Source organism: Cornus florida, unplaced genomic scaffold, assembly GCF_030987335.1.
Source record: "Cornus florida cultivar Cherokee Brave unplaced genomic scaffold, ASM3098733v1 CherokeeBrave_3.0.0_Hap2_Chr02, whole genome shotgun sequence".
NCBI lineage: Eukaryota > Viridiplantae > Streptophyta > Magnoliopsida > Cornales > Cornaceae > Cornus > Cornus florida.
The window spans coordinates 46,137,364-46,153,965 of NW_026775572.1; the positions used below are offsets into that span (position 1 = coordinate 46,137,364).

Consider the following 16,602-nt stretch of genomic DNA (forward strand, 5'->3'; position numbering starts at 1 on the left):
TTTTTGTATGAAACTTGTCTCTATGTAATGAATCAAGATCTATGAATTTAAATCCCTCGAAAAGTTTTTAAAACTAGCACGTTTCCCAACACACACAAAACAATTACACGTTGCAATAAAATAATTGAGCCCATTTCTCTCTCCTTCTCATCACCATACAATATACTCCATTCCTAAAAACCAGACCAAACCCACGTGAAGCCCACAACCTCTTTGCCAAACAAATCAGTTGGTGGGTCCCGCCACTACTTTTCTTTCTTCTTTTCCCCTCCAAATCTCGTGTATCAGCTCATTGCTTCTTAACAGACAAAAGAAATATATATATAATATAATACATAAACATAAAACAAAAATCAAAACCCATGACAAATGGGACCCGCCAAAAATCTCACCTTATCAATTTCTCATTTCTCTAATTTCGTCCCAAGTGCATTCCTTTGCATCAGGTGCAATATGTACATGTATCTTATATATATATATACCATCGCAATAAAACAATTCAAAACCCCTCATTAATGAAACCCACATAACAACACGGTCTCATTATTTTCCTATTTAAATTTCGGCAGCTACCTTGCGTCCTTAAAATGCTACACACAAAAATATATACAATGTAACAAAAATCCAAATTCACTAAACTGAGTCTTCAATTTAAAATTAAATAAAATCACTAAAAATTATAAAATAAATTAAAATTTAAAAAAATTCGAATTATCACTTGGCGATTTCCTATTAGAATTTCGCATTTGACAATGCAAGAACAAAGATGCTATGACATCATTGTCAAAAAACCAAGGTAAGAGCTTGGACTGTGCCATATTTATATATATATATATATATATATATATATAACCACCGCCAAGGCTCTCATTGGATTTCTCTCAGAACTACTACTTGGAACTTGAGAACTCAGATCTAAAATTGCTTGTTCAGAATCTCACGAAGATCACAGAACTCCATCTTGATGGTGTATATATATCATCCATGGGAGAGGAATGGTGCAAAATCATATCTTCTTCACTACCTTGTCTTCAAGTCTTAAGCTTGTCACGGTGTCATCTCTCAGGTCCTCTTTGCTCTTCTCTTGAGAATCTCCAGTCAATTTCGGTGATTAATTTGAGTGAGAACTATTTGTCTGCCCCAGTTCCAAATTTCTTTGCAAACTTCACCAATTTGACAGAATTATATCTCACGGATTCTAATTTGCAAGGAACATTTCCAGAAAACATCTTCCATGTACCAACTCTACATAAGCTTGACTTAGGGGTCAATGACTTATTTCATGGTTATTTTCCAGAATTTTCCCAGAATGGAGCTCTCCAGACCTTGATTCTTCGCTACACAAATTTTTCCGGGGGATTACCAAGTTCTATTGGTAACCTTCGGATGTTGTCCGTGATATATGTTTTTAATTGTAGCTTCACTGGACCAATCCCAGGTTCATTTGCAAACCTTACTCAACTTGTTCTTTTGGATTTGGCTTACAAAATGTTTACTGGTCCAATTCCATCATTTTCGAAGAATCTCTCCATCATATACTTGGACCATAATTCACTCAGTGGAACCATTCCATCATCTCTTTTGAATATTCCATCGCTGACACAAATTGATCTTTCATTTAACAAATTTGATGGTCAAGTTGATGAAATTTCTAATGCTTCCTCCTTTCTACTAGAGTTCATCAATTTGGGAAGTAACCATTTACAAGGGTCAGTTCCCATGTCTTTCTTTCAACTCAGAAGGCTTACTGTCCTTATACTTAATTTCAACAACTTCAATGGTTCAATACAACTGAAAAATTTTTATAGGCTGCGCAATCTTTCCCTCATTGACCTTTCATACAACAGCTTGTCAATCCATACAAGTAGTGGTAGTGGTTCAAACTTGTCTTTGATCCCCCAGTTTGAAGGATTATATTTGGCTTCTTGCAAGTTGGAAAGTTTTCCTGATCTAAAGAACCAATCAGTACTGGCCGAGTTGGACCTTTCTGACAACCAAACTTGGGAAGTTGGTAATGGAATATTCTATCACTTGAATCTCTCTCACAATCTCCTGTCTTATTTTCAAGTACCCTATTTTGTTCAAGTTTTCCTTGGTCTCCTTGACCTACACTTTGACCAGTTCCATGGGAAAATCCCAATACCAGGAATATTTGCTGAATACACGAACTTCTCAAGCAATAGTTTCAGCTCTTCTATCCCTCCTACTATTGGTAATTTCCTCACCAATGCTTATTTCTTCTCTCTTTCAAATAATAGCATCATCAGAAACATTCCTCAATCAATATGCAATACAAAATACCTTCAAGTTCTAGATTTATCTAATAATGTTTTGAATGGCACAATACCATCATGTTTGATCAAAAGGAGTACTAGTACTCTTGGAGTACTGAATCTGCAAAATAACATATTTAGTGGAAAAGTTCTGAGTTTGTTTCCCAACAACTGTAGTCTACAGACATTGGATCTCAGTGGTAATCTTTTGGAAAGGCGGGTTCCGAAATCATTGTCAAACTGCAGAAGGATGGAAGTTTTAAACGGTAAGAAATTTGTCTAAAATTCATTTATGACATAGCAAAAATCTATTCGCTACAGAAATGTGGTAGTTAAGCTTCCAAAGGAAGCTTTGAAATTCTTGGGCAGCAAGAATTATTCTTAGGCAACAAGTGCTATTTGGCTTCCTAATGAAGCTTTGTAATATACTTGGACACCAAGTATATTCTTGGCTATAAATAGCCTTGCACTCATTTGATGAAAGGCATTCGAGAGGCATTCAAGAGTAAGACAATATTCGGATCAAGAGAGTATATTGGTTTTATGTGTGTGAGAAAATCCTTTTGTGTATACAATCTTCAAGAGAGAGTTGAAGTTTGTATTTTGGTGGGTTTTTCTCTTTGTGTAAACCATATACTATTTGGGGTATTTCTTGAGTGTTGAGTGAGTCTTCTTTGTTGATTGAGTGAGTGGTGTGAGAAGAAAGATTATTGTGAGGAAGAACCAAAACGTTCTTCAGTTTGTAATCTTTTTCTTTATAGTGATATGAATCATTATCGTCCATGAACGTAACCCTATTTGTGAGGGTGAACCACGTATAAATCATTATCTCGTTTGTGTGTGTCTATTTATTTTCTTGTCATTATTTTTTCTATTATTCTCATAAACTCCTATTCGATCCTTATTTCATAACAAATTAGTATCAGAGCTTTTGGGGAGTTTTTTGAGATGTCGACAAAATACAAGATTGAGAAATTTGATGGCAAGATTAGTTTCAGTCTTTGGCACATTAAGATGCAGGCCCTGCTCACTCAGTAAGGTTTTGGCAAAAGAAGAGTTAGAAAGAGGAGTTACGATCCTAATTCTTAAAAGGGTTGTGAGAGGACTACACAACGTGGTAGGATAATGAAATCCGTTTTCAGATGGCAACCGAAATTGCAGCAGTCCTTATAGGGAGGCAGACCCATGAGGACAGGTGTGATATTGACTTGCAATAATCTTGGTGGCAATGATAGTCCATTCAAGTGCTATTAAGATGTGTGGGAGGCAAGTAGTTGGTCACAACAGAGATGTGAGGAAAAGTCAAGGTCGTCCTAATCTCCACAAGGGTGAGAAGATGACTTTCCATTACCAACCAGTGGTTTGTGGGCAGTTGCTAATGGTTGCTGAAGGAGATGTCAAACTTGGAATTTTTTAGGTTGCTTTTGGTAAGCATTTAGAGTTTGACACAAATACTAGAGGTATGCTTATGGCTGCACAAGGTATGCATGGGTTGAAGAATTAGAGCCCGAGGGTTAAGTTTGAGTATGACTCAAACTTAACTAAAATTCTTTATTAATTTGTTTTGTGTTGGAGATGATGATGACGTTATTTTTACTATTCACATTGCGTTGAAGAAAGACTCTTTATGATGTTGTCTTATCATTTCTGCTAAGGCGGAGAAATTTTGCCAAGGATGGAATTTTATGGTTCATTCAAAATTTTTGCCAAGGTGGAGAATTTTAGTCAAGGTGGAGATTTGTTAGAAATTTGTTTAAAATTCATTTATGATATGGCTAAAATCTATTGGCTACAGAAATGTGACAGTGAAGCTTCCAAATTAGCTTCCAAAGGAAGCTTTGAAATTCTTGGGCAGCAAGAATTATTCCTAGGCAATAAGTGCTATTTGGCTTCCAAAGGAAGCTTTGTAATATACTTGGATACCAAGTATATTCTTGGCTATAAATAGCCTTGCACTCATTTGATGAAAGGCATCCGAGAGACATCCAAGAGTAAGACAATATTCGGATCAAGAGAGTATATTGGTTTTGTGTGTGTGTGAGAAAATCCTTTTGTGTGTACAATCTTCAAGAGAGAGTTGAAGTTTGTATTTGGATGGGTTTTTCTCTTTGTGTAAACCATATACTATTTGGGGTATTTCTTGAGTGTTGAGTGAGTCTTCTTTGTTGATTGAGTGAGTGGTGTGAGAAGAGAGATTATTGTGAGGAAGAACCAAAACGTTCTTCAATTTGTAATCTTTTTCTTTATAGTGATACTAATCATCATCGTCCGTGGACGTAACCCTATTTGTGAGGGTGAACCACATATAAATCCTTGTCTCGTTTGTATGTGCCTATTTATTTTCTTGTCATTATTTTTTCACTTATTCTCATAAACTCCTATTCGATCCTTGTTTCATAGCATAAACCTTGGTAAGAATATGATAACTGATAGGTTTCCGTGCTTTTTGGAAAACATATCTAGGCTACATGTTTTAGTTTTGCGTTCTAATAGGATTCATGGAGACATTAATTGCCAAGGGAAAATTAATGTAAGCTGGTGGAATCTTCATATCATTGACCTAGCTTTCAACAACTTTGGCGGCAATCTACCATCAAGTTATTTCTCAAATTTGAAGGCAATGATGATTGATAACGATAATGCACAACCAAAGTTAATTAATTTGGGTTATCTGTTAAAAGATTCTTTTGGAGATGTTTTTAGGTATTATTCAAATCAAGTGAAGGTCACCTACAAAGGAAAAGAGGTAGAGTGGGTGAAAGTTTTAACTATCTTTACATACATTGATTTTTCAAGCAATGTATTTGAAAGGGAAATACCTGATACTACTAGAAATCTCACATCACTAGTTCCTTTTAACTTATCACACAGCGATCTCAAAGGCTCAATTCTAACATCGTTAGGAAACTTGAAGAAGCTCGAGTCATTAGACCTTTCACAGAACATGCTGACAGGGATGATCCCGACACAACTTACAAGTCTTACATTTCTCTCACTCTTGAATGTGTCATACAATCTTTTGGTTGGAAGAATTTTGACAGGTTCCCAGTTTCAAACATTCTCAAAAACATCATTTCTAGGGAATCCAGGACTATGCGACTTCCCTTTGAACACGAGTTGCAATAATATTGCTGAAGATTCACCACCAATATTCGGAGATGGGCATTCAATCTTGGAGACAGAGGTCTACCTAAGTGCAGCATTGGGATTTATCGTGGGGTTAGGAATCATCATCTGGCCACTTGTGTTCTGTAGAAGATGGAGACAATGGTACTACAAACATGTGGATCAAGTTTTTCTGAGAAGAATAATAGAGAGACGAGCTTACAGAAATCCAATTCGAATGCTTGGTGGGTGAAGAGAAGTGGATAAACTTGAATTCTTAGCTTGAGTCATTCCAATTGAGAGTAAAATCAATGATCAAAGCATATGGTAAGCTTGCAATTAATTGTGTAATAATAGTAAGCTATTTAGTTGAAGTTGTTTTAATATATTTTATTTTGACATTTGTTTTAGTTTGTTTGATATAATCCCTGAATCGTACTGTTGCTTTAAAGGGTTTTGAACTACATGCAGGGCTGTTCAGTTTATTAGGGGTAGTAAATAGAAATATGAAAATGAAATGCTGTTGATTTAAAAATTATTTTCTGTGCATATGTGGTAAGAATTTTTTATTTTTCGTCTACACCGGGTTTGAGCCCCTCCCCTCTTCTTTGAGAATAGATAGGTTATACCATTGGGCTAGATACCCGTTAGTGAGGTAAAAACTTATTCTCCTAAATTGTGATCATAAATTTTCTTCTTGTTATATTGGTTAAACCATAATTTCCTTTCAAATTGAAGCCATTGAGAATATATATATATATATATATATATATATATATATATATATGTATGGGCTAACTATGGACAAAATATTGTGAGCTTGGACTTGATTGTCCAGTAGGGTCGGGGTTAGTGCCTTAGGTAGAGTTTGGAATGCCAGGCTTATACTCTTTGCACCTATTAATCTTAATTCTAACCCTTCTTACATTGGTAATGGAACTCTCATTTTCAATTTCATTGTCATTTTTAAATGTAAGGGTAAATTACATTGACACCCTAGCCATAATGATAGTTTTATACAAGTTAGGTCTATTTTTGAAGAGTAACAGTCTCTCAGGTTTGGTAAACTTAACTATGACCAACTCTATAACCTGACCATAATACCCTTTAACTTATGATTTGACCTATTTAAATCATAAAATTATAATTTGGACTTCCATCTCTACAAATGCACCTCACCCAATTTCACTCTCTATGGATAACTATATATATATATATATAAACATTGATTATAAATATGAACAATCCTAAATTAATATGATTTGGCTCCAAACGAATCGACAGTGCTTCAACTCCGAGAAAGAATAAGAAAGAAAGGGACCTATAACATTAAAAAAAAAAAAAAAAAAAAAAAAAAAAATGGATATCCTGAAACAAGAATTGCAAAAAAAGCGACAGAGATTAGCCCAAGACGTCTACAGAAAAATTTCTTCAAGCGCTCCAAGATTGAACAAAAGCAACCCCAAAGGCTTCATGAAGAAGAGAAGCCCGAATCAGAGGTAAAATTCCACCAAAACCAAAACTCATTTCTCAATTCCTCATTAAACTCTAGCTCCAACAACGAAACCTCCAAATCCAAGAACAAATTGGTCAATGCTTCATTTTTCAAAGCCCTAACCGATGAACAGAAGATGACAAACTCAACCTCCTAAAACACCATCACCAGATGTATATTTCGAATCTCCACTATTCGATGTTCTTCTACCAATTTTTCAGACCAGTTGGTCTCCAATTTGGTTAGCGTCGATGTGTCTGGGTTTCAATCGCTTGTGGAGTCCTTGTTCTTCCTCTCTTGCCTCGATATCTCCAGCAAGACCCTCCATTCCTTACCGCATCATACCACCTTGTCCGCCATCACTGCCACCATCATTGGACCACATTGTCCACCATCACCACAACGCCAAATGGGGGGTCTGATTAGGTGGTGTTAGTTTGATTTTAGGGTTTTGAGTTAGAAATTAGTCATTGTTGATGGTGGTAAGAGGTTGAAAGGTGGTAGCAATTGGGTGAGGTGGGGGGAGGTTGGGTTGAGATAACATACCATCGCGATCTATTAGGGTTTTGGGTTAGAAATTAGTTGTTGTTGTTGTTGATGGTGGTAAGAACTTGAAAGGTGGCAGCAATGGGGTGGGGTGGGATAACATACCATCGCGATATTTATATATATAACCCGTGGTCTATCTTCTTCTCCAGTGGTCTATCTTCTTCTCCAATACTCTCTCATAACCCTTAATCCATCTCTCTCTCTCTCTCTCTATATATATATATATATATATATATATATATATGAGTTTTGGGGAAGAAGATGGATTAAGAGTTTTATATATTACCCTTAGTCCATCCTCTTCCCCAATACTCTTTCATAACTTAATCCATCTATACATATAGGAGTTTTGGGGAAGAAGTTGGGCAAAAATCCTCTCCATGGCACCTCTCATCGGAGAGAGTCCATTGAGGATTCAATGGCTATGATCTAACCCCTTGTTCAAATTGTGCCACATCATCACTTACTTATCGTCAACTCAACACAGAAATAAAAATATTTATTGAGCTACATTAATTTTTACCACAAGCACAAATACCATATACAAATATACTTATACAATACAATTTACAATACAAAAAAATTATACAATACATCTGCCTCCCATCTCTCTCTTCCTTTGTTGCTCTTCTAAACTTCACTTTTCAAAATTAAAGACAAAAAACGAGATCTCAAACCTCTCACACACAGAGGGCCAACCATAACGGATGTAGAGATAGAGTTCATCGTGGATTCAAAGGAGCACAACCTCCTACGATTCGGTGGTGCGTGAGTTTCGCGGCACCAAGGCCAAGACCAATATCGATCTCAACCTTCCTCCTCTCCTGGAATTCACTTGATCTCGCCGGAAACATCGTCGGTGTCGGAAACATCGATCTTGCATCATCTGTTTCCAATTTTGGGATTTCATTCATCTTCTTTTTTTCTTTTTCAAATAAAAAAATTATGAAATAGATAATATATATAATTAGGGAGAAAATCTAGAGAGAGAAAACTATATTTATAGAAATATATATTTATGTAAATAGATAAACAATTTCTCTTTTTTGCAATTGAGAAATAAATGATTTCAGCTATTGGTTATTATTGGTCATCAATGTTGATTTCTGTTAACAAAATTAGTGGGTTTTTTTTTTTTTTTTGGTATCGATAAATATATTTATACATATAGTCATATATATTACGTTTCTAATGGTAATAAATTTGATTTAAGGAACAAATTTGATAACTTATTTCATTAAAGCAAAAACCAAACAAAATTAAATTTCATATATTTTAGAAACATATTTGACTAGTATGTCTTACAACATATTTGTATATAATATATGATTTTATGTTAACATACATTACAGCTTTTATTTAAGATGTTCAATGCAAGTAAACACTTGATAGAACCACTAATGGAACACATCTTTTACAGTAATACATTCAATTCTTTGTACAACATTTGTCTTAATTTAATTCTTAAATTAAAGTGCACATCCACATACATGTTTTAGAAAAAATGAGTTTATATAAGCGTAGTTGAAAAAATGAGTTGTTAAATATATCTATTAGTGGAGTGGAACCTTCATGAAGTAACCAATTCAAAACACCCCATGTACACTTGATTGAGTAAATACATGTATTACGACCAATTTAAATCAAAGGAAGTTGAAGGGACCGTAAAAGGAATCATTAAATACGTATCACAATGTTTGACTAATATGTGTAACAAGATAATTGTATATAATATAAGACTTCTTTCTTAACATACATCACAACTTTTATTTATGAAGTTAAAGGGAAGTGGACGAAATCATTAAATACCCATGATAATATTTGACTAATATGTGTTACAACATAATTGTATATAATATATGAATTATTTGTTAACAAGCATCACAACTTTTATTTATGAAGTTGAAGGGAAGTAGATGAAATCATTAAATACCCATCAGAATGTTTTACTAATATGTGTTACAATATAATTGTATATAAAATATGAATTCTTTGTTAACATGTATCACATCTTTTTTTTACAAAGTTGAAAGTAAGTGTTAAATGCCCATCAGAATTTTTTACTAACATGTGTTACAATATAATTGTATATAATATATGAATTGTTTCTTAACATGCATCACAATTTTTTTTTTTTACAAATTTGAAGGGAAATGGACAAAATTATTAAATACACATCAGAATATTTTACTAATATGTGTTACAATATAATTTTATATAAAATATGAATTATTTCTTAACATGCATCACATCTTTTTTTTTTTTTTAACGAAGTTGAAGGTAAGTGTTAAATACCCATCAGAATGTTTAACTAATATATATTACAACATAATTGTATATAAAATATGAATTCTTTCTTAACATGCATCACATATTTTTTTTACGAAATTAAAAGTAAGTGTTAAATACCCATCAGAATGTTTTACTAATATGTGCTACAATATAATTGTATATAAAATATGGATTCTTTGTTAACATGCATCACATATATATTTTTTTTTTTTACAAAGTTGAAGGTAAGTGTTAAATACCCATCAGATGTTTTACTGATATGTGTTGTAACATAATTGTATATAATATATGAATTGTTTCTTAACATACACCACAACTTTTTTTTTACAAAATTGAAGGGAAGTGGACGAAATCATTAAATACCCATCAAAATATTTTACTAATATGTGTTACAACATAATTGTATATAAAATATAAATATTTTCTTAACATGCATCACATCTTTTTTTTTTTTATGAAGTTGAAGGTAAGTGTTAAATACCCATCAGAATGTTTGACTAATATGTGTTACAACATAACCGTATATATATGAATTCTTTGTTAACATATATCACAATATTTCATTTACACAACAATATCTGAATGAGTAAAATTATTGCCAAGCCAAATAAAATCAGGCTTGCAGGAAAGAAAAAAAAAAAAAAAAAAAAACTTTTACGATCGACAAATGTACAGATATCTCAACTAGAAAACATATTATCTCTCAATTCAATTAACTGATTTTTTAGACAACACTCACTATTTTGTTGGGTCTTAATTTATTGAATAATAATTAATTAAGGGGTTCTTTCACATACAAAATATAAAACAAAATTATTAATATATCACAAATTGAATTACTAAAATCAGATGTAAAAATGAATTATAAATTACTGCAGCAGATTAGTCATTAACTATAATACTCTAAAAATGTCATGTCAAATTTATTTAACATAAAACAATTATTATGACACTTACAACATATAAATAAAAACCACCATGTGGCGCGATGATGAACAATTATAACAGATAAACAATATTATAAAATAGTTATTATAAAGACTTATAACAGATAAATAAAATGACAGACTCTACAAATTTAACAAACCGAAATTATGAAAATGCTGAATAACTAACAAAATTACAAATATTTCTAAATAAAAAATGAACAAATAAATAAAACCATAAACTTTGCAAATTTAACATACCCAAATTATGAAAATGCAAAAAAAACTAACAAAATTACAAATATTTCTAAATCAGAAATAAACACTTATAACTGATAAATAAAATTATAAACTCTGCAAATTTAACATACCAAAATTATAAAAATGCAGAAAAACAAACAAAATTACAAATATTGTATGGTGGACTACTTCTACGGAATGTATGGTAGCCTTCTGCTTCTCACCAGAATGTATGTATATTTTTTTCTTCTTACTGGAATGTATGGTTCTAAACGTCGTATCCAGTTATGCATCCCAATGCATATACGCTCTCTAACCTTCGATCCTGAAACTCAAGCTCATATCGAGGTACCATAACAATATATTTAAAATCCATCCTGAATCCTAGTAGTGCCGCTCAACCAGTCGTTGCCATGACACTACAACCAATAGGACTTAACTTTTAGTTAATCCAATTCTTAATTCAGAGTAGGTAGGTTTTGGTATTTTGAAACCAAACCATTCCTAGTATACCACCGTCCCATACCGGTGTATACTATCCAAATATCTAGCAGTTGATAATATCAACAATTACAGTAAACATCAACCAAATCCATATCTCCATCACTGATACTAACAAGCATATTGTAGGCATCAATAAACAGAATCAGCTATATACATAAACATGTTCAGTTGTATATCCAACACTGATACTAACAGTCATAATGTGAGCATCAAGAAATACAGTCTCCATATATATATACAAACCTACTCAGTTTAGGTTGTTTCATTAAATATGATATACTGATAGAATTATTTCAAATTATCATTCAACACTTAACAGTTGATATTACATACATTTAGAGTAAACATCAACAAAGTCCATTCCCCCAACAGTTAATACTAACAATATTAATGGAAGCATCAAGACAGAATCACAGTATGTATATATACATACTTAGTTTAGATTGTTTTACCAAAATCTCATTAGTGTTAAATTTAACACTTAAGTCCATTCAACACTAACACATCCCACCCATGTATAATTCAAATACATGATCATGGTACACAGTTAAACATGCTACAATTATATTATCCGTCTCAAAAGATTACTAATGCAGAGAGTTAAACTTTACTAGTTTTCCAAATCTAAACACAGTGTAATTATCTGATTAATTCCTCTACTGTCCAAGCAATTCCAGGTAATTAGATTTATTAACACTACATCTGGAACCTTAATTCAACCATATGCTTCAACTAGACCTCCCACATCCAGTCCTAAACACATCTGAAAACTCCAGAAAACATCAATGCATGCAAAAACTAGCAGAAAACGAAAAAAAGAAAAAGAAAACTGGAGCAAGAGCCTGCCCCAAACAAGTGTGGAGCCGGCTCTTTTGCCCTTGGAGCCAGCTGCCACACCCTTGGGAGCCGCCTCCCATCAAAGGGAGCCGGCTCTCTATAAGGGAGAGCCGACTTTCCCCTTTTCTGCCTCGTCTCTTCGCCTTCTGTCTCCGTTTTACACCTCTGCCACCTCACGCCATGACTTCCAGAGGCTGCAACCCAATCCCAGTACACTCCCAATCCATGCTTAAGTCCAGTTAATTACATACATAGCTTTAAACAGGGATTTATGCAAGCAAACATTATGTTTTTAACAGTTTTACAAAGCATAAAACATACTGACAAGTTTCAGTTTAAGCACGAACAGAGAATGTTTTTAATTGATTCAATTGATCCTAAAACTGTTTAAGAATGCAAAGAACACGAAGCCTCAGGGAGAGAGTAAGGATAGAACTTGCCTTTGAGACTTTTGTTCAAAATCTCTAAGCCGTCTTCGAAGGTTCCTGGCAATTCCTACTGAAAAATTCCTCTGTTCCTCCTCTGCCTCCACAGACGTATACAGGTTTATTTTTCTTTTCCTAAAACCCTAAATAGAGGTAACCTATATATTTATAGAGTTGTACCAAACCCTAAATTAATTCCAAGCCCCAAGCTGAATCCTAATCGGCCCAAAGATACTTAATTAAAAACCTACGTCGGCTACAAACGTGGCTTCTAAAAATAAAACTAATTAAATAAAATTAAATTAAGACAATTAACAATTAAATAAAAATAATTAAACTATTATATTCAATTAAATAAATTCAAATAACACAACTAAATTAAGCTGTTTAAACAAAAATAAAGAATTAACTACAACAATTAAATAAAACATGTCATAATTCAAGTAATAAAATTTAAACACGTCACACAATTTAAACAAGTAATAAATATGTCAAACAAACAATTAAATAATTGAAAATTCAATTAAAAGAATAAATTAAATTACAGGACCATCCTTTTGAAATTAGGGGTATTACAAGCACCTAAACAATGGTATGAAAATTTTGACAAAGTGTTGTTGTCAAATGGTTTTAAAATTAATGAGTGTGATAAATGTGTTTATGTAAAAAACACTCAAAATGGATATGTCATTGTGTGCGTAAATGTGGATGATATGCTAATAATGGGTAGTAATGATGTTATAATCAAAACTACTAAAAAGATGTTGACCAAAAATTTCGATATGAAAGATTTAGGCATAGCTGATGTCATACTAGGAATCAAGATTTCTAGAACATCAGATGGTCTAGTGTTATCTCAATCTCACTATATTGAGAAAATATTAGAAATGTTTAATAAGGAAGATAATAGTCTTGTAAAGATTCCTATTGATGTAAATCTTCATTTAGTGAAAAATACTGGTCCAAGCATATCACAACTTGAGTATTCTCGCATTATAGGAAGCTTAATGTATTTGATGAATTGCACACGACTAGACATAACATACTCAGTTAATAAATTGAGTAGGCATACAAGTAATCCAGGAAAGAACCATTGGACTGCAATAATCAGGGTTCTAAGGTATTTAAGATATATCATAAGTTATGGATTACATTATTCTAGATATTCAGTAGTACTTGAATGATACAGTGATGCTAATTGGATATCAAATACGAAGGATTCTAAATCCACAAGTGGCTATGTCTTTATTATTGGAGGAGGTGCCATATCTTGGAAATCTTCAAAACAAACTTGTATTGCCAGATCCATTATGGAATCTGAATTTATTGCTTTGGATAAAGCTGGTGAAGAAGCTAAGGGCTTCGTAATTTCTTAGAAGATATTCCAAATAGGTCTAAACCTGTGCTCGTTATATGTATACATTGCGATAGTCAATCAGCAATTGGAAGGACACAAAGTAATATGTATAACGCTAAGTCTCGACATATACGTCAACGACATAATACCGTTAGACAATTGCTCTCAAGTGGGATATTCTCAATAGATTATATCAGGTTAAAAGATAATTTAGCGGATCCGTTTACAAAATATTTAACAAGAGAGCAAGTGTATAGTTCATCGAGAGGAATGGGACTAAACCCGAAAGCTAACGAGTCATCTTAATGGAAACCCAACCTAGTTAACTGGAGATCCCAAGATCTAGGTTCAAAGGGACAACAGAAATTCTGAATGGCTCACCAGAAGCACTGAGAAGATTTAATTTTTTACCCATTTCTATGATGAGACAGTGCTACCTACAGCAATGAGTAGGATAAGCTATGCTTTTAATGACTCTTATACCTTGAAAATTCAAGTGGGGTATAATAGGATACTTTTAATAAGAAGTTACCTATATGAATGTGAAGTGGGGCCGCTTTTATAAAAGCTTATAAGGCTAAGTTTTCTAAAGCGCTCATGAAATACCAGGAGTTGTTCAGGGCCATATGAATACAACTGTGAGAACCGACTTTGTGCAGGATGGAACTGTGTGTTTGCTATTGTCTTGGTTTACATCAATGGTTGAATAGTTCAAGACATCATGTTCATTGATTAGCTAGTAAATCCGATAGTAATACACTAGGGAAGGTTCAAGGCCAAAAGCTACCTATCCCGATATAGTAACTTTCCAATAATACTCTCTCTAGTGTCTATATCTTTTTCATTTGTATTTTACGCAAATTTCCATTTATGTGGGGGATTGTTGGAAACGGGGCATTAAAAACATAAACTTTGGATGAGATTTGGAATAGATTCCGCTAAGAATTTTTTGCGGATCTCTAGAACGAGCGCGTTTCTCTCCGCAAGGAGATGAATGTGGTATATTTACTTTCTCAAATCCGTTTATGGGTGAATGAGAAATTAGCTCAAAAGTGTGGTGTTTTGATAAGCCTAAATGGGTATGCAAAATGTGGGAAGTGTTTGTCCCACATGGAAAATATGTTGAAACCAATTGAAATTTAAATAAGCCAAATTTGGGATTTGGGCTTGGGCTTGGGCTTGGGCCTGGGCCTAATTGTAAAGTCCGATTATTCTTTTTACTAAATGAAATTTTGGATTGGCCTTTCTTTTTGGGTTGAGCTTATTTAAATAGGTGATTGATTTTTGAATTTAAATTAAAAGTTAGTTTTTTTTTTTTTAAAGGGTTGAATATAGTTTTTTTTTTTAAAAGGGTTGCATCTATTTCCAAAGAGTTACATCTATTTTCCAAAGAGTTGCATCTGTTTCTAAAGGGATGCAACTTGTGATGAACCAACATGACCCATGGTGGCACCCATACCCAAAAAGGCACATTGTTTCCTATAAATACCCCCTTTAGGGTTATTTGCAAACACACCAAAATTCAGAGAATTCTTTTCTTCTTCTGAATTTTCTTCTTCCTCATTCTCTCTTTAGTCTGTTGGTTCGAGCCTTAGTCAGTCACTCCGAGTCCGAGTCCGAGTTCGAGTCAGAAAGTACTACATCGAGCCGGTTTGCCTATTCCTTTGGTCTGTAGTACTACTACCAAAGGTAGACAAGTCGTTATATCTTGGGAGATAAACGCCACTGAGTCCGTTAGCACCATAGCTGGACAAATCTATCTTAAGGATATAGAATAAAATTCTAGCCTCGACTTTTAATCAGGTTCCTTTATTTATAATTTTTATTTTATTTTATTAAACTATATATTATAAGTAATTACTCACCGGATTTGGTGTTTCCGGTGATCTCCAGCCCTTTGATGGAGTCTCACAGCGCCGGACTCCGCCGTGTTCTGGTGCTTGCCTTCTGCATCACCGGCATTTGGTCAACTTATATATACCAAGGAGTTCTTCAAGAGACCGTGTAATTTTCCTTTTCATTAGTTTCAATTATTCAAACCGACACGTCTTCTTCTTTCATATATAAATATTATATTTTTACATAATATTTAAATAAATAGTACTATATATATGGTATACTTGGACCATATTTTGGAAAACAAACCCTTCCTTAGTGAGTAAACATGTTTATGCATTTAATGTTAAAAGTTAGGTCACTACGTAGGCGCTCTCTCTCTCTCAAGCTCTTAATTGAATTGCACAGGGTATTGGTTCCTTTTATACCCCTAATTATACCTCAATATACAGAAAAATCTTATGAACTTTCAGTTTTGCGTTAAACCCCCTTGTATTTTTCTATATTTTACAAATTACCCCTTCTGTTAGATTGTCATTTTAACCTTCTGACCTTTTGCAAAAAACCAACCCATTGAACAGCTTTTGAGTAAAAAACCCTTGTCACCTTTCATAATTGTGCAAAATGCCCCTAAAGTCAGATGGCCTTTTAAGTCTTCATTAATTTATAATATAAATTTACCAGTAAGTCCTACTTTTTTCTATTTTATATGTAGATATACATATTTCTCTATGTGTTGAATTTCATGATCAACCTTTCAATA

At 33.4% G+C, this 16,602-nt stretch overlaps 1 protein-coding gene across 1 annotated transcript; it reads left to right on the forward strand.

The window, feature by feature from the left end:
* Positions 1 to 984: 984 nt before the first annotated feature.
* Positions 985 to 5,631, forward strand: LOC132296183 (probable leucine-rich repeat receptor-like protein kinase At1g35710). Its single transcript, XM_059794403.1, has 4 exons — positions 985 to 2,539; positions 3,509 to 3,633; positions 4,069 to 4,199; positions 4,737 to 5,631. Exons 1-4 carry the CDS (start codon positions 985 to 987, stop codon positions 5,629 to 5,631), a joined length of 2,706 nt encoding a protein of 901 aa, XP_059650386.1.
* The last annotated feature ends 10,971 nt before the right edge of the window (positions 5,632 to 16,602 follow it).